The sequence below is a fragment of the Scatophagus argus genome, chromosome 9 (genome assembly GCF_020382885.2).
Source record: "Scatophagus argus isolate fScaArg1 chromosome 9, fScaArg1.pri, whole genome shotgun sequence".
NCBI lineage: Eukaryota > Metazoa > Chordata > Actinopteri > Scatophagidae > Scatophagus > Scatophagus argus.
Genome location: NC_058501.1, coordinates 19770555 through 19794310, shown reverse-complemented (window position 1 = coordinate 19794310; position 23756 = coordinate 19770555). Strand labels below are relative to the sequence as shown.

The 23756-nt window shown below is 43.7% G+C and overlaps 1 protein-coding gene across 1 annotated transcript; it reads left to right on the top strand.

The window, feature by feature from the left end:
* Positions 1–16095: 16095 nt before the first annotated feature.
* Positions 16096–22602, top strand: pou3f1 (POU class 3 homeobox 1). The gene has a single exon (XM_046400857.1). It carries the CDS (start codon positions 19118–19120, stop codon positions 20243–20245), a length of 1128 nt encoding a protein of 375 aa, XP_046256813.1. The 5' UTR covers positions 16096–19117; the 3' UTR covers positions 20246–22602.
* Positions 22603–23756: the final 1154 nt, after the last annotated feature.

Genomic DNA, 23756 nt, shown 5'->3' with positions numbered 1-23756 from the left:
CTGTCCCCATTCCCCAGCAGCATACCAATGATTCTGTTTCCAGGTGAAAAGCCTAAATTCAGTGATTCAGTGCTTTGGATCGAGCTGCCTCCTCTGTGTATGCTGCATCATTGTGTCCTATTTCTGGACTGTATACAAGTGAACCATGTGCTATTTTAATCTGTAACTAAGTATGTCTATTCAAGTACTTGTACTTTCCTTGAATATTTCAGTTTCATGAATTTCTGCATCATTTCACAAGGAGGCATTGTACTGTGTTTCTCTACTACATTAATCTGACGACTTTAGGTAGAAATCTCCCACATGAAAAGCGGGTTGTAGTTACTGCAGAAGCTGTCTTTTAAAGTCAAACGTGATACCAAGTGGATTAGATTCAGCATTCGTTGCCTGCGTATGAACGAATCAACAGTAAAGCACTCGAAAAGGTCGTTAAAGGGAATCTTTGTATTGCAAACTTTATAGTTTTGAAGCTGCTAAAAATTTGGAGGTTTAGATGACCTTTTATAATATTTTGATACTTTTTAAAACCTATAGTAAAAATATTATTGAGTGTGTCGCTTCCTACTAACAGGAGAAATACCAGACATTCATTAAAGTCCAACTTTGAATATTTGTTCATTAACAATTACATTACAAATGTTCATTATATAACGTTATTTTATTTTTGTTCCCAGATTTACAAAAAAAGAAAAGAAAAACCTTTTCCGTGAGCAGGTCACTTAACTCCACTGTGCATTGCGTTGTGCACCATGAACACTGATCAGTATAAACTGATCTGTTTTTGTATTTATGCCTATTTTTTTTTTAAATATGCTTAATTTAGGCATTTTTCCTTTACAGACATAAAACATGCTCTGACTATGGGTACCATTAGCATATACAGCACCACATGATAGGGACACTGAGTATATGGCAAACCTTTGTTGTCTTTTTTTAACTGCCTTTTTGCATCAGTGTAAATGTGAGACGCATCATACACAAAACATAAATAATGTTTTGGGCGACATATTGAACAAACTTTTCCAAGTTGCCCCAAATGTCCTTGACTCAGAACACATGAAAAGGTGTTCGTTCGTTCTTTCTTTCTATGTTTTCCCCTTTTGAAATCATCTTGTGAAAGGAGCATTCAAGAATCACGAGGTTTTTCACAAGTTTTTTGGAGATGGCTGTCATGAATGAACATGACGGTGTGTTCCAGTGCCAGCTGGCACAGGAAGCCTAACGCGTCCCAGAGATGAGCGAAGGGCCAGCTGGATGCTCGCCGAGAGCTTTAACACACTCCTCACCAGTGCTGCAAACTCCATCAGCCCATCCTGTTAAGTGACACAACACAACAATAATTGTGCATTAATCAGGAGGTTTAGTTACCCGATCCCATGAGCCTGTGGTGCATTTTTTTCGGGGTTGTGAAGCAGAAGTCTAATATTTGTGTTTCGCTGTTCCGTGGCTCCCCGGAGTCCTGATTTTGGCTTGGCTTGTTTGGCTTGTGGTTAGGCAGTCAGTTCAACTTATACTCAGATTTTAAGATGAGATGATAAGATTTGAGATTAGCTTGACACATGAATGTTGTATTTATCCAGATATTGTATACTATCAGTTTACATATCAGTTTTGTTTTCATAGCAGTACTGAGCGACTACATCACTTTGCATTTTGTCATAAAAATATTATTACCTTCCACGAGTTTTTAACGATTACATGTAAAACACATACCAGGATCAGACTTTATTCCTGTCACCTGTGGAAACGTGTACAGGAGATGAAGAAATAAGAGGTACATGGCATTGATACGGTTTTAATTTTATTTCTAGATAAAAAATTTATTAGAAGTATAGAAGGAAGATGTACAGTAGAAGAATGGATGTGAAGCTGTTGGAAACTCGTCTTTTGTTATAATGATTCCTCATCAGAATAACTTGTGAAAAAGTACCGTCTCAACAAACTCAGCGCTGTGTTATATAGAGAAGCTGCTGTGAGAAAATTACACAAACGTCACTGACTGATTCTGTGTTGTGCTCATTTTTTCTGCTTTAGGCGGTAATCAATCATCAAGTCATTTATCTCACACTGGTGCTGAGTTTCTTTTATCAACTGCCAGACTCCCTCAGCTGCACAGTATTACTGACTACAGGTTTGTTGGCTCACTTTGTAGAAATTACCACTGGATAAAGAGTCTAGTTCCCATGTTTGTCTCCCATATATTGTTCTTATGAACACTTTAATCCTACTGAAAGGGACATTGGATATTTGAAATGTATTATTGGGGTTATTATTTACATGTGATTAAAACCTCTTGACAGGTTCAATCAGTTTTAAAATATTAGCTTGTTGCAGCAGCGTTTTAAAGCTATGATGTCATAATGTGGCATGTGTGTGGTAATGCGTTCCCTACCAGCACCTTCTCACATAATTCTCATAATGAGAAGTAAATATCAAGAGCCAGAAACAAATTCTGAATTTAACCTTTGGGAGAAACGATTTCGCCATAAGTCACCCTCTGCATTTGTGGCCTCTAGTGGGATGTTAGCTGACACAGATGCAGCATGTCTGGCCTCCCTCTTCTGTGGGTCAAAGCTGTGTCTGTGGTGGTAAAGCACTAAAGAGTGAGAGAAAGTGTGTATGTGTGTGTGTTGAAAGGGGAGTTGGGGTGTGGGTGCATGCAGATGGTTCACAAGCCAACCTTTCAATTAGGCCCGGAGTATAAATATCCGTGGCTGATTGGAATGTGGCGGCTGCTGGCACAAAAGGCTCCGCTTGGCCCGTCTCCAAGACCCCGTCGCTCACTCACTCCCTCAGTCATGCTGGAGGCCGCCCAAGGTTACTTCGTCAATGGCTGCAATGATTTCTAACTCTGTGCGTCTGCCGCGACCACCCTCCCTTCTCCGTTCCTGTTTCCATCCCTCCTGCTCCGTTTCCCGCCAGCTCCATAGCTAACTTTACATTTGAAAGAGTCCTTCAGTTGAACCCGGTTGGTGGTTTGATGTCCCTTCTTTCCCTTAATATGTTTTTGTGCATCAACTGGATTTTGAAATTCCCATTGCAGAAGGTGTTAACAGTGTTTCCAGCTTAGAAATTTCAAACAAATTTCCGCTATGAGATTTTTTTTTTATATACTCCTATATATATATTTCCGCCCACAGCGAGTGTTTGGGTTCCAGTCCAGGTCCTAATCTTATTGAGCTAATGCTGCAGGTGAATGAACAGTCCCTGTATCCCGCCTGGGGAGACCCTGTATATCCTTCACAGATTATAGGGATGAGCTTCCAGACAACTTATCCCTCCGTCCCAAAAGCCTGTCACTGTAAGCTGTCTGAGAAATTATCCACACACCCAGACACATGGTGGTGAGGGTATGAAATGACAAAGCAGAAATGTTTTGGGAGAAGGATATGTTATCACTGGCACAGAACGATTCTGAATGTTGCGTAGTGCACAGCCTACAAATAGGATTGGAATTATTTCTGTTACAAGGCACTCATGAGCTGCTATCATTTCCTCTTGATTTTACTCTTGATATTTTGAGTTTTGGAACTCTTCACATACTTTTTAGCATCCCACGATTTCAAATTTCAAACACTAAAAAATGGCTTCGGTTGCTACATTTAAAGATTTCTCATGCTGATCTCACAGTTTCTTAGAGAAATAGAGTCATGCCCCATCAATAATATCATACGCCCCTTTGTTAAGAAACCTCCCCTCTTCTTTTATCCTTTCACCCCTCCCTGCCCCCCCTCCCTTTCCGAAACCCACCTACCCAAACTGTGCCAGGGAAGCCCCCCCAGTCTCTTGAGCATCCCTCTGGAATCAGAAGAGATTAAAAATTAGGGGATTAGGTTCCCCTCCTAACCCTGTAATCCAACCAAACAATGCTTTCTAACGTTGAGCGAGAGCTCCTGAGGCGTGGGTAAGTCCTCCATGTCAGTTATTCCTTATGGAAGGGTTCCCTTGGAAAAGACGCACACTTGCTTTCTGTCTCTGACCACCTCTTCAATCCCAACCCCCATTTTTTATGAACCAGGACTGTAATGAGGCAGCATGGGAGATGGGGCCTAATATCTGCTAATAGGGTCAATGGAATAAACTGTTTTATGGGGGTCACTGTTGGCACAAGGACAGAGGGGCTGCTAAATGCTTCTCTCCTCTGGTGCCAGTTAAGACTGTGATTTTTTTTTTTTTTTTACAACAACAACACAGTGTCAGGCAGTAATAATGATTCTGATAACACTGTGGAGCCCTGGTGATGTAAGACACGTACAGGCTACTGAATTAAGGCCCTGTTTTAAATATGTCAGTGCCACGCTCAGGCTGGAGCTATAGCTGGCCATGGGATGCACTCCTTTAATTTCATCGCTCGGTCAGCTTTTATTAAAACCCATTCGTCACAAAGAGAGAGGGAGAAAACGAAAACGAGAGAGAAAAAAGTGTGTGTGTGTGGGGGGGGGGGGCACATATGTAGAGTGAGACGGGGGAGGGGGGGTATAAACAGAGAGAAAAAGATGTGGAGACAAAGAAGGGTGACTTTCCTGAGGTGCCAGATAACAGAAATTGTTGTTTTGAGGAGGGGCAAGTGTTACGGGTAGTGTTGGATGGTTGGAGGGGGGGAAGGAGGGATGGGTTGCAACCACCTTGGGGAGAGGGTCTTATAGGTGGAAGACAGGGGTGGTAAGGAGCAGTGGGAGGGTCTGAGGGGCTCAGTGGGAGTGATTAATGATGAATCGGAGGTATAGTGGACCGGTGGGACTCCACATCCCCGTCTCCATCCCCATCCTGCTCACTCACTTTCCCCTCTACCCCTTACCAGCCCTCGCCACCCCACCTTCATGCCCATTTGTAACTGTCTTGGGAGGGACCATCAAGGACCCGGTGATGTGCCCCCTCATTTTCTTGAAGACATGAATGAGAAATGTGTCCAGAAATGTGTCATTTCCAAACCGAGCTCTTGAGATTTCTTTTGGATGGCCACTGTTTATTAATGTCATTGACTCAAAACTAATTATTCTTCCACACGTCTTAAAAGAGGAATTCCTTCAGATCTCCACAGTGCGTTCGCTCACACTTACACAGTGACTCACGTGCTATTCAGTGTAAAATTAACGTGTTTTGATGTTTCCCTTATTGAAATCCTAACAGGATTACGTCCGAACTCCTGTCTTTCATTTTGAGGGTTTGAAGAAATCATGGGTGGAGATTAGCTGTGCGGCATGTGCATTTATTTGTTTGCACTGGGGACCATGCTTGGGTTTCTGCCAGAAAGTTTATGTGCCTGTCTGAATGTGTGTGTGTGTGTGTGTGTGTGTGTGCCACAGAGTGTGTGTGGCAGCCACACTTTCCTCACTCTGTCAAACAGCTTTGACTTGGCGGTGGGTTCTGAAATGGCATCAAAGTGGCCCGCCGCCACATTTCCACCCCATCCTGTGGTCCCTCACTGCCTGTCATCTACCTCTAAGCCCACGCACCCCAGTACCTACAATCAAAAGAAAATTAAATGATTCATTATATCTTCCCGCCTTCTTCACAAAGTAAAAACATGAAAAATAAAAGACAAGAAAGGGCTTTCAGAAACCCTTGTTCAATGCATTTTACGTTCTTCTCCATTCCCTTCGTTTCTCTCTTTCTAACTGAATAGTACATGATGACGCTTGACAGAGAGGAGGAGGAGGAGGAAGACGAAGAAAAGGAGAAAGTAGAAGGAGAAAAACTCTGTGTCTGTGTGTGTGTGAGAGAGAGGGGGGTGGGGGTGGAGGGGTGGGTAAAATGAAGTGTGACAACATATGAATTTCAAATTTCCGAGGAGACATCAAAGTGCGCCATCCGGGGTGTCTCTTCGACAAGGACACTTTCTGATTTTTAATTCCGTCCCCTGATTGTATCGCCGAGGCCCTAACGAAGAAAACGGAGGAGCAACGCCAGTGAGTGGCATCAGGCAGCGAGAGATAGAGCAGGAAGGGAGGGTGAGGGTGAGGGGGGAAAGATCGGGGGGGGGGGCACAGAGGAAAGAGAGAGTAAGTGAGATCAGACGGGGTTAGAAGAGATAGATAGAGGAGGAGGAGGAAGGAGAGAAGAAAGGAAAGCCTCATCCAAACACAGGCGGCTGGGCTCTTTGTTGTCGAAGCGATCATAGCTCCTCTTTCATCAGACAGAGAAATGGAGAAGAGAGAAGGGAAGTGAGACAGTGAGAGTGAGAGCAATCCACTCCTTTTTCCGCTGGGGTGACAGGGACATGGATAGAAGGAGGGCAACTTTTTTCACCCTTTGCACATATCAAATCAAGGCTCTTCTTCCAAGGACTTCTCGTGTTGCGCACACTTTGAGGGCAAAATGCTTACAAGTACAGCTGGGGGTGCATCTTAACAATATACTCACTTTAACCTGAAACAATGTGTCTGTTTACACTCAGTCGATTAGCTTATATCATTACAGTGTCAACACAGACTGTCATGTAATGCTAATCACAGGTCCTGTTCTCTCTTCCCCTGCTTTATCGTTCAGATTGCAGCTCACTACCACAGCAGTCTGATTGCCTGGGAGGTTATCAGCAAGAGTGTGGCTGGCCTCTGGCATTCCCGCTCCTGGCAACGCTCTGTACCAGTGCTGCCTCAGTGCCAGCCCGCCCTGCCCTGCAACCACGCCAGGGGTCTCATAACCAAGAAGGATCCCCCATGATGGGCACTCCCCACAAGGCCTCTTTGGAAACGGATGGGAAACCCCAGGGGAGCATCAGAAAGGTTGGAAAGGTCATATTACTGGCATGTATTCACATGTAGTGCTGTAGTGCTCTCTCTCTCTCTCTCTCTCTCTCTCTCTCTCTCTCCCTCTCTCTCTCTCTGTCTCTTTTACACACACTTACATACAAGTATACAATTTTGAGGTCTTTATGATATTTTCAGTAAAATGCAATAGAATAAAATGTGGTGCCAATGTGAAAGTCAAAAGTCATCTGCTCATGAACACAGAGGGAAGAACAACGTCAGTGCTCCATTTTAAAATCCCTTTTTTATTATTATTTATATTTGTTTAAGAGGGAACAAAACCAGTTCAGCTGGTGCTTCTGTCATTATGTGATAAAGTTTTGAGACTTCAGGCAGTTGTACTTTACAAATACCTGTCTAACAGCCCTCCGATCCACACCAGAGTGCAGGCAGAGCCGCAGGCAACTATAGCAACACACCTGGGTTTTACAGCCACAAGAGTGTCACCTGTCCCAACATACGTTACCTGACTGACTCATCTCACAACCCGGGGAGCTGTTCTGTAAAACCTTTCGTTCTTGAAGTAGACGAGTTAAAAACATTTTCAAACCAAGTGCAAAAACCCAGAAATGCATCTGTGCAAGTGGGTTAACAATTATGTGAATTGAAAAGTGTGAGCATCCATTCATTTGATTCTAGAGTGACAGGGTGACAGCATGGAATAATTATGATGCTTCTAATAATTATTTCCAGTTCTTTTTTCATGTTATTTAATTTGAAAGTTGTGTAGTTCATTTTCTTTAAAGTCTTCTGATTAACAAATCTAGCAATAAAACAAAACTTTGGACTTAACGGTAACATCCAGCTATTTTAACAGATCAGAGAATAAAGACAGAAGGTCAAGTGCACCCATGTCACACACTCCGCATCACCCTAATGCACAGACTCGTAAGAGCCCCTCCTTGGGTGTGGAGAGGGGCGCATGGTGAAGCAGCTGGGAGACGTGGACCCACAATGGCCCTTTAGGGCGAGACGGTCCTAATCCGTCCCCCGTCCGACAGCGCCAGTGAAAGGAGGCCTGTCAATCATAGCGTGGCACCCTCGGGTCTCTGAAATGGGTGTGCTCAGATTTAGGATTTACTGTACCCCCTCTTTTCTGTCTTATTAAAACCACTTTGCAGACAGACAGAGATACATGTATGCACGTGTGTGTGCGTGTGCAGATACACACACGCACAGTTCCCTGTTTCTTGTTGCAGCTTTTTGAGACCTCGTCTGTGCTTGTGTGTGTGTGTGTGTGTGTGTGTGTGTGTGTGTGGGACGGGGGGCGAGGACCCCAGCAAATAGAAGAATATACAGATGAATCACAAATTAATGTGCTTATACAGTCACAGTAACACATCATGTGAAGCCAGACCTCTAAAAAACAAAATAAAAAACTCCACATCAGACAGAAATTCATTCACATCTTTTTATTTGGATTATTTTCGCTCAGTCATTACACAGTGAAATTATACTTGACTTTCTCTCACAAACGATGAGGACATTGTCAATTCAAATGAGCAGTTGTACTTCAAGGAATTACAGGCTGCATATGATAGTGATGGGGACAGCCATGTAGAAGCAGGGTGATGATCATTTTGGATATGTTTCATATGCAAGTTGTTGCCTCATGTGCGCACGCACACACACACACACACACACACACGCACAGACACTCACCCAGTTTTGGATGGAGAGGCAACCATACAGACAAAAAAGATGCAAAGCCAAATACACATGCTCAGATACACACACACACACACACACACACAGAGTAAACAGTTATTTAGAGGTGTCAGACACTGCATGTAATATCCTCTGGCAGTGTAGCTGTGTGTGTGTGTGCCAATGAGCCGTCAGCTGAGCTGAGCTGTGCACTGTCCGTTGCAGTTGGGTGATGGTGATCAAATCTAACAGACAGTGAGGACCGGAGCATGCTTTCTGCCTCAGAGACATCGAGAAAGAGAGACAGGACAGACAGACAGAGAGAGGGAGAGAGAGAGGGAGAGAGAGAGAGAGAGAGAGAGGACTAAGAGTGCCTCCGGCCACCATTATTTCTTCAGCGTGTGACTGTGTCCATGTGAGTGTGACAGTGTGAAAAATAGTGTTTGTTTGTTTACTCTCAGTGCTTGCATGTGTGTGTGTGTGTGTGTGTGCACGAGTGTTTGCTTGCTCATGTGTGTGCCTGTCCGTGGATCCAAGTGAGCGTGTGTTCATATTTGCTCTTCAATATGCTGAAGCCTATACAACTGACTGGGAGATAACTACTGAGCCAGATGACATGGCAGGGAGGCCCTAATTCAACCCCTGCAGCCAGGGCTAAAGCTCCTTAAACTTCTTCCTGTTTCCCTCTTGGACAACTGGCTCATTATTATTATTATCATTATCATTATCATTATTATTATTAGAGGAACATACACTTTGTTTCTTGTAAAACAAACCTATTGTGCCACGACGACACGAAAAGCTGCAAACAGCACAATTAAGAGTAGCTGCAGTTGCAGTTAGTAACAAGTGATACCTAAAATGTGACACTAGCACTGATGTCGAGCATCTAGAACATCTGTAGGCTACCAGAGAAAGTTGATCATTCTGATGTTAGATCTTTTTTTCAGCATATGAACAGATGGAGCTGCACTCTATGCTTTTTGCCACTGTTGCGGTTCACCTTGTTGATTTCCATCAAAAACCGTCTTTGGATTTAACATGCGTGTCATTCAGTAAATAACAGAGAATAATAACAATAAATATCAAATATTTGGTAAATGACTCCCCTGTGTGACAGCACATTATTGCATTTCAATTCTAAAATGTACCAGCGTTGATGCCAGTATTGGTGATTCTGGACTTGGTATTACATGGTATTGGATCAAAATGAAATTCAATGATATGAGCTTTTTTTTGCCAGGCTGGTACCCACAGTCCACCTCTTTTTTTCTTGAAGTTCAGACAAATAAAATTACGTGCTTGATGTTAATGCATTGATTTTCAGTGAAGAATGGGACACAAATCCTGGGGTCAAACCCTAATTTCTTCTCTCAGATTTGCCACGGCTATTTAAGAACCCAATACTACATATGTTTGTATCAAAACGAAACCTTTTGGAAAAAACAATCCTATGTTATAATTTTTCCAGAGGGGGTAGTTGATGTTTGCAAAATTGCAAGTTGTTGTGAAAATGGGTTGGTTAAGTGGTTTGAACAGAAAATCCTGTTTCTTCACAAAGATTCACCACTAACAGCAGGACTCTAAATAAATAAATCCAAATACTTTAAATTTGACAAAAATTTGACTGCAGGGTCTATCAAGTACAGGATATAGATTCATAGAATCCAAGAATTTGTGGTAATTTATGTCTCTCTGCTTTATCCTGAATGCTTTATTTTCTCGTGTCTAGTCTTTTTATTTTACTGTCTTTTTATTTATTATTGTGAAACTTAATATGTGAGCTTTTATCGTCCTCCTTCTGGGACAATAAACTCTTTGTATTAAACTAATACACTCAGAGCAGAGAATAGTCCACTCCAGGATGTTTTGCAGGGCTGGCCTGAGGACCCACATCATTTAATTTAGTGCCAACACCACCCCACCTCTGCGGCCTGAGCACCGCACACACTCCATCCACACATCAGTCACCGCTTGCTGTGTGTGTGTGTGTGTGTGTGTCAGTGTGTGCGTGAAAGAGACACAGAGATGAATGAACGTCTAATCACTCACACAATACAGCTAAGCCCCGTAATGAAAACCGTTGATAAGGAAAATTAACATAAAACCTAAGTGGTACACAACGAGACAGTGGACATAAATAAAAAGACTCTTGCAGCATAAATTTAAGCCGTAAACACAAATATAAATCACTCACATACATAACTCAGACACTTCTTGAACCTAGGCTGAAAAAAAATGACCCCAAAGCATATGTACATATCTGCTTCATCCTCAGTTTTGCTTTTTGTTAGTTCCCGCAGAGCCGGGCCCTCCACTCATAGCACGGTGCAGTAAGTTTTAATGGTAAATCAACAAAGGGCCGACATGAAAGAAAGGCTAGCTTTCCAGTTTGCAGGGTGAAGAATTATTCATCAGCGCTGTAGTGTTGCACTGCAGGCGAAAATCCTGCAGCAGCGCTCCATTTTAATTGCCAGAAAATGACTGTAAATGATACACAGAGAGAAAGATAGAGAGAGGGAGAGGGAGAAGGGGCCAAAAAAGGAGACAGAGGGGGAGAGAAAGGAAAAGGAGAGTTGGAATTGAAGGTATAAAGAAAGGGGGGGGACGACACCCCCACCACCAACAGCTGCCCCCCAAATTGAAGGCCATGGTGATAAAAAGCTATGTGGCAATCAGAGAAGTGAAGTGTCCCCCCAGCAGCCTAAAAGAGAGATAGCGAAGGGAGAAAAGAGGAGAGGAGGGCGAGGGGAGCGCCATCAAAAAAGAAGTGGTGGGATTAGGTCTGAGAGAGAGTTTACTACGCTCTTTTTGTGCGCCGAACCTGCAGGATTAGAGATAACAAATGTTAGCCGAGGACGGGCACCTGCTGTGAGCCGAGAGGAGGAGGAGGAGGAGGAGGAGGAGGAGGAGGAGAGGAGACGAGAGGAGAGGTGGAGAGGAGGGGAGGAGAGGAGAGAGGAGCTAACCCGCTAAAACAGCAGAATGGGCTTTTGTGCCCCCGTGCAGAATTAGAAAAACGAGGGCTGAGTCGGGGAGAGAGAGGAGAGGATAAAGAGGGAGGGGAGAGCCGGGGCATGGAAGTGAATGGAACGGGTACAAAGTAAATTTGTAATTGTCAAACAGATGACGGAGCTGAGATTTTGCGGAGGAGTAAACATGGAACTTGCTAATCTTCGGACCTCAAAGTCCGCTCTGCTCACAGGGACTAAAGCTCTTGTCAGTGTGTTTCTCTTTGCTGGAATCACAAGGCCCCGTAAATCCGGAGATCAAACTTCATGTAAAAAAATAAAAAAGAATGAAGCACAACAAATTTTCTAACTTTCTGACGTCTCCCAGCTGTTCTCCATCCCCCTCGCCGTGTCCTATGCACCTTTGTACTGTCCTCCTCTCCATCTCTTTCCAGCTCTCCGGTGGTGCATGGGTGTGTGTGGCTGAAATTGCCATTGGGGCCTGGGGACCTCCCCCCCCTGCTCTCTGCAATGACCCCAGCCCAGGAAGCACTCAGACTGGTCAATCAACAATTAAAAGCCTTGTCTGTAGCCACTAACTCAATTCGACCACTCAGCTTAGTGCTCCGTTAGAGCCGAGGCACCCAGACAGAACTGAGACAGACTCAACAGCATTTACCACTCACACACACACACACACACTGTGGTCACTCCTACACATAGCCTTACCCATGTTTGAACCTCAAGGGGTGAGGGGTGTCTCGAAACAAACGCGCCCTCCTCTAGGTGCGCAGTTGATGCACATGTGACGAGGCGCAGTGGCAATTTAGCGTTTACCTTGAGGCCCGGCCTGAACAAAAAGGTCACGACCTCTCTGTTGCAAATGTCTTGGTACCTGCACTTCAACCTGAGGGTTTAACCCTGCTCGCTGTTCAATACTGAGATTGACCTTTTCTTTGGTCTGACTTAAGGCATTTACTGTAACGGCCTGTGCATTAAAAGAGCCTGTGTGTGTGTGTGTGTGTGTGTGTGTGTGTTTGGCTTAGTATCTCAACTTTTCACACATGCAGACATACTTTCATCACAGCTGATTAAACAAGCGCTTAAATGAAAATGAAATATAAATAAAAAGAACACAGACACTCTTACGCAAACACACAAACACACAAACACAAACACACACGGATACGCTCCACTCACCCCATATGTTTCTTGCTTTCACTGTTTCATCATTCACTCATTGGTTGGAAAAAAAAAAAAAGTCTTGGAAATGTAATATAAAAACAAAAGCCAGAGAATAACTGCAGGGGCTGGTAAACGAAGCATAAAGACCCCGAGTGACCGAGGGGAATTATTTGGCTCCATTAAGCAGGCATTAACATGAATTACTATCTAATTAAAATTAAACAGCTCATTAATAACTTTGCGGTGGGGCCTTAGTGTGGAAGTTCTCTGGAGTGTGTGTGTCTGAAGAGTGTGTGTGTGTGTGTGTGAGAGAGAGAGAGAGAGTAGCTGTGTTGTGTCGTGGCCAAGAGAGCAATCAAGTGGGATAAAACTAAGCAGCTGCCCCAAAGAAAAGTCAGGGCCTGAGAGGGCATACCTGTGGAACAAAACAACCCCCCTGGATTAGCCGATGCAAACAGGGTGTTCTTCCCCAAATAAAGTTAACTTTATTCATCGTTTAATTCTGCTACAGCAAAAACGACATTAAAACAAAACAGAAGTCGAATTAGAGATTAAGGTGGTAACCATGAAGAGCAGCTTCCTGGGCTCAAATCAGACTGGGGCCTTTGTTAAATGTCATTCCAAATCTATTCCCATATGTTCCCTGCCAGTTGCACCAAAATAGAGCTGCAACAGCAACAAAATGAAATGAGTAAGTGATTCTGTCTTCCTCTCTTCTCTCTGACACACACACGTAAAGTCATGCTTGTTCATACCCAACTCTGAAATAAACAGGCAAAGATACTGGAATGGAGCTCAGCAGAGTCATGAACAACAGCCTTTCTGTACCAGGCAACATGTTTGCGCATTTGAACACGCACACACACACACACACACACACACACTGTGTGAGACACGTCGACTCACTCCTGCTGTGTCCTGTTTGGGTCGTGGCCTTCGTGTCTGCAAGCCGCTCAGCCTCGCAGGATCTGTCAGGAGGAGAGAAGACAGGAAGAGACAGACAGAAAACGAGTGAGGGTCAGAAGTCTATGATCATCATGTTACGGGTCTTGTCATCATATTGAGAAGAGAAGAGTGTGGAGTTGTAGGCGGGATTGCCGGAAATCCCACTGATGCTGAATGAGGTTTGTGACAATCCTAACAATAATGATGACTGCTACAATGTCTGGTAGTAATACCTGACAGCCTGTACGCACAGAAACAATGCCACCCGTAACCTATAACCTGCACTCATTTCGCCGTTCTCAAAAACGCAGCGTCAGCGTAGAGAAACCCAGAACTCGCCAGCCTGAAATCAGTTTTGCCAACACCCTCACTCTCTGTGTATTGATAATGGAACCTCATTGTCGAAATCCACAAGATTGTCCAAAAGCAAAAGCTCGACAATATAACAGATTAAGGTGATAGATAGTCCTCAGTGATGCCGAGTGAAGAGAGGGGGATATGGAGTTAGGCCTCAAATGTATGCCAGTGCATGCATCAACCCCCCACCCCCTCTTCTCCCTTCTCCTGGCCAGGAGCTGTTTACCTCTCTATCAGCGGTGCTCTCTAAAAGCAGGGACCCCATCCATATTCACCGGCCTCAAATTCCTCTGCTTATCTCCCCCCAACCCTTGAAAAACCTCCCCATGTTCCCCTCTGCACATACATACATACATAAACACGTCTTTATGGAGGCAAGAGGCAACCGCGCTGGGGCAGGAGGGGGTCGGGGATAAGAATCACCTTGAATTCAAAGCAGAGGATTGTGGGTCCTCGGCTGGCGGATGGACTGGCAGTCAGCCACGCAGGCTAAGGCTCACGCAGGCTAAGGCTCACGCCGGCGTGACACACAGACCCAGAGACAGGTAGAAGGGAGGCTTAGGGGATGGGAGCAGGTGTGTGAACCAGGGGCCACTGGCAATTTAGGGGATTTGAAATAGTGAGGTGTGAAGCTTCTGAAATCATGTGTTGTTAGATGATATGCATCATTAGGTGAAAGGTGCAGGTACAGGTTGTGTTTCTGCACCTGCACGCTTGTGTTTGTGTGCGAGCTTCTCCGGCGGATGTGCATGTTCCATCACACGGAGTGATGTGGTCATATCAGTGGAGTCTCTTAAAATTCAGACGTACAGACGTTAAGATTTTGATTGAGATTTTGTTCATTTGTCGTGAAGTGACTCCAAAGAAGTCCGAAAACCTCAACTGACACGTGAAATATCTCTGACCATTTCGGAAGTTATTGAGAAATCTAATTGGAGTAGCTGTTATTCCCAACATGGAGATTTAAATGAAGTGGACAAATCACTTATGTTGGTGGCTGCTTTGAAAATGGGAGCAGGAGGCTTGCTGATAAGAACTGAGAGAATAAGTGAGGGCTCAAAGAGTGCTTGAGAAGAAGCAGAGACGCGCGGTGCAGGGCGGAGGGGGGGTGGGGTGGCGGTGGGTGGGGGTACCGGTACCCTGTTCCTCTGCAAGCTGCGTTGTTTGGGGATTGAAGTTGGGAACTCTCTCCACTACTAATTGCGCGCTGGTGCCTTTCATGAATATTCATCCTGGCGTGTTCAGACCCCGCCTAATTAGCCGAGAGATAGACGAAGAAACTCGCACCTTTTACCACAAGAGAAGCGTTTGCTCCCCGTCGCATTCTCAGGGGGATGCTGGCAGAATAGCCCAAGTTCATTAGCCAAAAAAAGAAAAGGAAAAAAGTTACCTGAAAAGCATGGGACGATTTGGTCTTCAAAATAGATGGGCAAACAGTGTTTTTTCCCCCCTATTGCATATTTAGTACCTATTACGCATGTCTATCAAAAAAAAAGAAAAAAGAAAAAAAAAGGGAACCGAAATATAATTGTCTGATTGAGTTGTGATATTATTCTATGTGAATTTTAAAATCCAAACATCGCTTGTGGTCGGTCGACATGTTCCCCCTGGAATTGAGGCTCTTTATAAGTGTGTGTGTGTGTGTTATTGCAGGTGAACCTGTGGAAATAAAACTCGATGACCCGAAATTAAATGTTTGCATAAGATTATATGATTAGGACTAAAATAACCTCCCGTCAAATCTGGACTTTTCCGCTTTAAAAACCTCCAGTTCAGTTTTTTTTAAACTTTCATGTTTTAAAACAGATAATGGATTGTTATTTTTTTCCTCCCTCTACACTATTTTTATCACATCATTGAATAGTACAGAAAATCCGGTGACATCATTTCACGATTCTCCCCTAAACTATTTGTCATGGATGATTATTTGTTCTTTACGCTGCAACCCTACTGTACCCACTGAGAGAGAGAGAGAGAGAGAGGGAGGAGGAGGAGGAGGAGGAGGAGGAGGAAGAGGGATGTTGCTTAATTGAAGGGTCGATGGGGTCCTATTGGTTGAGGTTCGTCCTGACAATAACTGCTGTATATTAAGTAGACAGGAGGGAAGATTAACACGTGACTGACTGAAAAAAGGCCCTTAATTCTAATAAATAAACCCCTTAAATTACAGCAACACGGAAATACACAAGCTGCATTTAGTTAAACTTTTTTTTTCCAAAAATGAATAAAGCAAGGGAATTGTGTTTGGAGAGCAACAGCATTGTGTTTATCTTGTCCTTGTCCACGTTACAGTGTGGTTTTAGAGTTTAAGTTTTTATCCTGCGTGTTCGCTTCCTGTCAAGACATCCACAGGAAAGAAACTCCTGACAACGTGAAGAATTAATCAGAGGTCCGTGTTTTCAGGGTGACACAAAGAAGAGACTTGTGCACTAAAGTTATTTCTGGTTTTTAAAAAAAGAGGAAGGAGGAGGGGGGGGGGTCACCACCCAGCTTCCTCGACGCTCATCTCTGCGGTTCGTGCTCCGTGTGCCTCACACTTTCTCTCTTTTTTTGTCATTTTTTTTAATCCATCATATCGTGGTCATTTCCAGCCGCTTTTTTCCTGTACGGCCTGTCATTCCCCACTAAAGTTCTCTGTGACCCCTTTCTTCGAGCGCACCATGGAAACCTAGTGCGCCCTGGCAAAAATGCACCTCAGCGCACACAAGGCCATATTCTTTACAAAAGGGCCAAAGCATCTGGATCTTTCTTTTCCAGCAGCTCCTCGCCGGCATGGCAAAGCACAAGCCTGGGTCTGTGTGGCAGAAACCACTGCTTTTTATAGACTGGGAGACAAGAATGACTGAATGGCTAACGCGTCTTCATTAACTGAGAGCTGCGCGGAGCTCCGGTCCCTTACAGCAGTGACACACAGCCGGTGAGGTCTCTCAGGAGTTTACGGCGCAGAGAAAAGACTGTGACAATAAGAAATGTCCTGGCTGGGGTTTCCCCATTAACGAGTCGCGTTAAGAGTAGCGTTGTCCATCATTGTCTTACTGGTTATTTTTGTTTTACATATTATATGGCTCGCCCGGGTGTATTCTCTCAGTCATTAATTACACAAAGTAATGTTTAGTTCAGTAAATGCATGTTTTGGTAGGTTATGACTTCAATCTATTCTATCTTGAAATTAGTCGATTTAATCACGCGAATAATTTGTTTCTCGAGAAGTCAAGAAAACCAATATTTGCACACGTTCATTACAAGTGTTTCTTAAAATGGGACGTTTGTTATCGGGTGATTTGCATTAAAATCATCATCACATAACTTCAAATCTGAGTTTGTTGCTAATGAATCGCCCTCAAACGTCACTCAGATAACTCGCGCGGATTGTCTCCCACTCGTCCCAAATAAATATATAAAGGATGGGTGGACAAAAACCACGCCTTTCAAGAGATGATGACGAGCACCTGTGACCCCGACAACATTTTCCACACACACACACACACACACACACACTCTCACTACATTGTTAACGCTGGAGACGAGAGGTACAGCAAGGACGCGGTCACAGCAGAAAGGAGACAACTTACCTTTTAGTCATGTAGTCCCGGATTAAAATGAACACTAGAGCCGAGTCGTCCTGTAAATAGAAAGAAAATAGTCGCATGGGGAAGATGACAACAAACAAACACGCGGCAGAGATAAAAAGGCAAAACATTGCTTTCAGGTAAATGATTAAAATGGGAGTGTTGCGCCTGAAAAACCTTCCAAAAAGCTCCTGTTTTAGAAGGAGTGGAACATGTGCCTGATTGCAGAGTTTTAGGCGAATGGAACGGGAGAGATGTAAGATTTGTTTAAAGCCCCGCATTTCCATTTAAGAACGTGATTGTGTTTGCAAAGATCCCTTTCAATCTTCGCATCTCCCCCCACTCTCCCTACCCCTCAGCGTCTCTGAGGCTGCTTTGCAATTCATAGAATTGGTAATTTGCTATTGGGACAAAACGTGAAGGGAAAAATAATCAGATCAAGCGGGAGAGGTAGTGAGGAAGGAGCCAGAAGGAAGAAACACAAGGTTTCTCTCTCCAAGTTGCTGCTTAGTAAAATGCTTCGAGAGGTAAATGATATAAGAATATAGCCAATTTTATTTTCTTGAAACGGTTCAATGTACATTTACAGGACTGAGGAGATCCAGAACAACTGCAGCAGCTTGACAGCGAGGATGCAGTGTCATATAAAAATTAAATTAGACTGCTCAGTGATAAATTATGAATGATTATTATCGGATATGGCACTAAACCTTTGCTAACGGCTATGTGATTGCGTTCAGGATTTTAAAGTAAGATACTGAATGATGTGAATAAATTGTGTGTAATATCTGTCACCTGCACTGTGTGCGTGTGTGTGCGCGCGCGCGTGTGTGTGTGTGTGGAGAGAGAGAGAGAGAGAGAGAGAACGAGCGTATCTTGGCCTATCATAAGTGGGTGGTGATGATGAGATCATACAACATTGAAAATTACCGAGACAATACAAATAAATGACATACGCGGAGGCTTTGAAATAGAGCAAATACTTTCAACATTTGTCACACATTTCCAGCAGCATTCACAGACACATGACTTATTTACACGCCTCTCGTCGTGTGGGTGGCTGCGAAGCTGGAGCATCGCGCCTTATAATCTGTTTAAAATGAGGAGCGCTATAATCATCAGTGACCTATTATAAAAGGTGCTCGGGTGTGTGTGTGAGTGCATGCGTGTCTGTTGGAGGAGGAGGAGGAGGAGGTTTTGGGGAGGGTGTGTGTGTGTGTGTGTGTGAGGGGGGGGTAACCCTTCAAAAAGATCTCCGTACTCCCCCACGTGGTTATTTGCAAAACAACCGATCTAAACTCAGGGAAACCTAATCAAACCCCTCTGCAGCCCCGCTTCACCTTCACTGGAGAGAAGAAATCTAACAGACTAACGGAAGTTTGTTTTTTTTATCCTCAGCGCGAGTATAGAAATGAGAGGGTTTTGCTGTTAAGACTCGAAAGAGACATTTAATAAATAGAACATATGTTTTTTCTATAACATATGTAAGATCGGAGCTCTGTCGAGTCCTGTGCGAAAAATGCGCTGTTCCACGCTCTGAAGCCCTGCGCCTATTGAATATGTCCCCAGTGGGCTTGAATCGGAGAGGAGCCAATACAAGCGGAAGGGAGGCGTGTCTTCGCTCTTCCCCAAGACCTCCCAGAGCAGGTTGTTGCGTTTTGGCTCTAAAGCCTGGAGACCTCCGAAGTGCTCGTCAGTTTTCGAAGTAGGAGCCATGGCGACAACAGCTCAGTATATTCCGAGGAATAACTCCTTACCGTCTAACCCACTCATGCATCCGGATTCGGATAGGATGCACCAGGGGACGACCTACAGAGAGGTGCAGAAAATGATGCACCACGAGTACTTGCAAGGGCTTGCGGCTACCAACACGGGACATCCGATGAGCCTGACGCACCACCAGTGGCTGCCCACCTCCAACACCGACTGGTCCAGCGGCACCCACATCGGACAGCAGGAGCACAAAGCCAGCGTGCAGGCGACCCGGGAGGACCTGAGCAGCGGCTTTCACCACAGATCTCACCTGGTGCACCAGCAGACGCAGAGTGGCCACCATGGTTCGTGGGCGCCCACAACGACCCACCACTTATCCCCGCTGTCCCCAGCATCCAACGGCCACCAGTCGCTGGTCTACTCCCAGCCTGGATACACAAACCTCAACGCAATGCTGAGTCCCCAGCCTGGCTCCCTGCACCATGGCATGCGGGACCCGCTCCACGACGATTCGGGCAGCCACGACAACCAGATGGAGTCGCCCCAGCAGGCGTTCAGCCACCACCAGGACCACTCGGACGAGGACGCGCCCAGCTCCGACGACCTGGAGCAGTTCGCCAAGCAGTTCAAGCAGCGGCGGATCAAACTGGGCTTTACGCAGGCGGACGTGGGCTTGGCCTTGGGCACCCTGTATGGAAACGTCTTTTCCCAAACCACAATCTGCAGGTTTGAAGCGCTGCAGCTCAGCTTCAAGAACATGTGCAAACTTAAGCCGCTCCTAAACAAGTGGCTGGAGGAGACAGACTCAAACACGGGCAGTCCCACCAATTTGGACAAGATCGCTGCGCAGGGCAGGAAACGAAAGAAGAGGACCTCCATTGAAGTGGGGGTGAAAGGGGCACTGGAAAATCATTTCTTAAAATGCCCAAAGCCGTCTGCTCACGAAATCAGCACTTTAGCCGGCACTCTGCAGTTGGAAAAAGAGGTTGTGCGTGTTTGGTTTTGCAACAGAAGACAAAAAGAGAAAAGAATGACACCAGTGGGGGTCCCTCACCCGAATATGGAGGACGTATATTCCCAAGCAGAGACCCCTCCTCTACACCGCACACTACAGAGTCCTGTGCAGTGACTGTTTTCATGAACAATCCCAGCATTTCCGCATGGGGATAGAAAAGGCAAAAGGGACTACGGAGTTTACAGTATTTAAGTTTGGCTTTTGTTTTTTCCTGAGAGAAAAGAGACATGGAGAAGTTGAACAGATGTGTTTTGCCCTTAGTATTCGGAGATCGACATGTCCAACAAATAGATGGCAAGAGGGAAAATGTTGAGGGGGGAAAAAATAAAAAAATCAAGAAAAAAAAAGAAAAAAAAATATTCGATATTACTGATTCCGTGCGCATTTAAAGTGAAACAAAGATCTTTATTTACCAAAATTATATGGAGGAGACATGCATATAAAGTAAATTTTGAAATCCCATGGCTGTTTCAAGTGGGGAGTAATTAAATGTGGCAACTGAGGCCATCTCCTCCTGGTGTACCATGAACTGTTGGCGCTCACCAGAATGAGGTGGTTTGCCTAAAAAAATGATCAACACTGGAGACGAATAGCCTACACTGAATGAACATTTTGCTTTTTCAGGCTTAAACTGATTAACCAGATTTCTGAATATTAGTGTATACTTTCTTTGTTATATTAAGTGTGATGTTTTGGTTTGGAAAATACTTTTAACTTCAGTGTCTCTCTTTCTGCAGACTGTCTATGATTTCGTTCATTATTTGCTATAGGTACTGTAACTCATCAGAGCAAGCCTCTACGTTTATTTTATTATTATTATTTTTTTTTGTTTATTGTTTACTCAGTGGGAGTTGATGGTGGAAAAGTGATGGAAATTATGGCACCCGAAAACACTCATATAATTAAGGTCAGACACATTTCAGAAAATGTCCAATGCAGCAGGACGTTTAAGTCCCGACTTGCACGCCTTAAAAAAAAAAAATAAGAAAAATAAGAAAAAGATATTTAAAGCTTAGCAGCTGACCACGTCGAAATTTGCAAACAGCACCAGACGCTAAAAGGGCAATTAAAAAAAACAAACAAACGCATTTTCTTTTATTTCAATGGGAGGGGGGGTTGCTTTCAAATTATTGTTTTCTTTGCATGGAGCACTTATTCTTTCGTTGATATTATTATTGCAATTTTATAGGTGTTAATAAAATAGTGGAGCTAATCTCCATTGGCTTAAACACAATAAATCCCATGTTTACAGGTTCCTGCTTGTCAGCTCACACTGCTTACTGCCTGCCACCCTGTCGTATTCCAAACATTTCGAGAGAGATTGGTCCAATACGAAATGAAAAGTAATAATAACTCAGGTAACTTCAGTGCCCCATGTCGGAATATCACGCCTGTACATGACTGATATTAATATAATTATTTTTTTTTCCTCTTGTGTTTTTAGATGTTTAAATCTGGTTACAGTCACACCGTTTTCCTTTGTCCCATGTATCCATTGTATTATATTAAAACGCTGGATTCGGAGAAAAGAAAAATAATGATTCCTTTAGGGAAAGCGATGAAGTGACTTAACTTTAGAAATGTTTTGGGTTTTTTTTTCTGACCTGAAGGTAAAATCTGAAAATCTCATGCGTTGTGTGTCATTTATTAATGCTGGACCAGCCCAAAAGCCTACAGCAGTGCTATTCACTACAGATGAGGGAAGCGTTTTTGTTTTGTTTTGTTTTGTTGTTTTTTTTTTTCCAAGAAAAAAAATAATACTAATAAAAAAAAAGATTTTAGAGAAAATGTTGCCAGGATTATTTCCAATATGTAAATATGTCCAATATGTAAACTTGTATTTGTTCTGAGATATTGTTTTGTTTTTGTTTCTTTCCGGGCAGTTTTGTACACTTACTAATTCCAAGAAGATATTTTAATATGATTTCATTTATGAATCTGACCATTTATATATATATATTTATTTCTTAAACGTGTTTGGAGCTTTTTGTTTAGCTCTGTTAATGGTTATGTTGCAGTGGATTTCAGTCTGTTTTTTTTTTTCTTTTTATTTACTACATTGGTTGTATGTTGATTGCTAAATGTAGACTGCAAAGTCACATTTATATTTATGTTATAGTAATATTTTATTACTTACATAAAACATATATACAAGAAATGGTCTTTTGTCTTCATTAAGATCCAAACCACTCGTCCTTTTGTTGCTGTCCGTTGTGGCATCACCAGGCAAACAAGATGAAGCTGATCATAAAGTTTAATGCTGTTCAGTGTGCAGAGCATCGCGAAGTGGTCAGCACACCGTGTGTTCACTTTAAATAGCAGTGATTCGTTATGTAACAGGGTGGGGGGGTCGTTTAAATCAGAAGCTGTGTACATGTGCTGTTAAAGGGAATAGACAACAGTATTTTACCTCAGGCGTTCCCTGCTAAGTTCACACAGTCTCTGACGTTGTTCACATCTTTGTGTAATAATCGCAGTATTAAATTGTGCAATATTAATACGGAATTACTGTCTTTTCATTGAGTGGTGGTTACTTTTTTTTAATTTCTGCTATCATCATCATCTTTATTTTTTATTTTTATTGTTACTAACATGATCCTGGTGACTCACTTGTGCAGAGTAGCCTCACTAGGCCTTCCTCAGTCATGTTCAAATCTGAGCTCTTGTCCTTACATAAACCAGCGACCGTCTCTTGTCGTGTTCAGAGAATTTAAAGGGCGAATTGTGACAAATCTTTGATCTGAGACAGAGGTGCCCCCAGGCAAAAATCAGCCTCATTTCCAAAGACAGAGAGAGGTGGTGGTGGTGGTGGGGTAAAAAAAACAACACACATACGATAAACCTAAACTTTAACAAGAGTAAAGGCAGGCCCGAGTTCACAGGAAGCGTGTTTTAACGTTTTGTAGCACCTAAATGAATATCCAGTGTCTATAAGCTGCGGGCCCATATTAAATGTTGGGCCCTCCGTGCAGTCGCGGGCCGCAGCGGCAGCGCGCAGGATGCGAGTGAAGGATGCACTGGAGGCGCTGATCGGTTTTGATTCCTTCCCACCACGTCGACTGTTTTAGGTATGTCGAAATTTTCTAAATCACCCTGACAAGTTAAAACCCAAAGCGTGAATGTACGGCAGCAGTGAAATCCTGCGTCCACCAAGCTTCCAGTTTCCGAGTCTGTGTTTGTCGGAGAGGCGTGAACTTGTCTACTCAGGCCATTATTTTAATTGTTAGTAAAAGATCAGTTGACAGTTGCGCATCTGTGTTTTATTAGGGCTGCTGTCCCACTCTGTGTGCGCCGCCATCAAACATGAACACGCAGTGTAAAGTTTGAAGTAGCGTTCAGGTTCTTAACAAACCTCAGCTCAGATTTTGGAGAGAGTCGTTAATTTCTGTTCCATTTACACAACTCTGACACTTCATATCCACGGATGTTTTCTTTCATTTTTAGCGTAATTTCAGTTTTTACAAAGGATGCAGTGTGCAGCTGTATCATACGTTAAAGCAACTATAAGCATCACATTATATGCTTAACTGTAATTAAGACACAACAGCTGAAATCGTCTTTTTTGTGCTGTTACGGTGCAAGTGGATAAAAAAAAGTGTCTTTGCACTGGCTGAGGTGGTCAAAC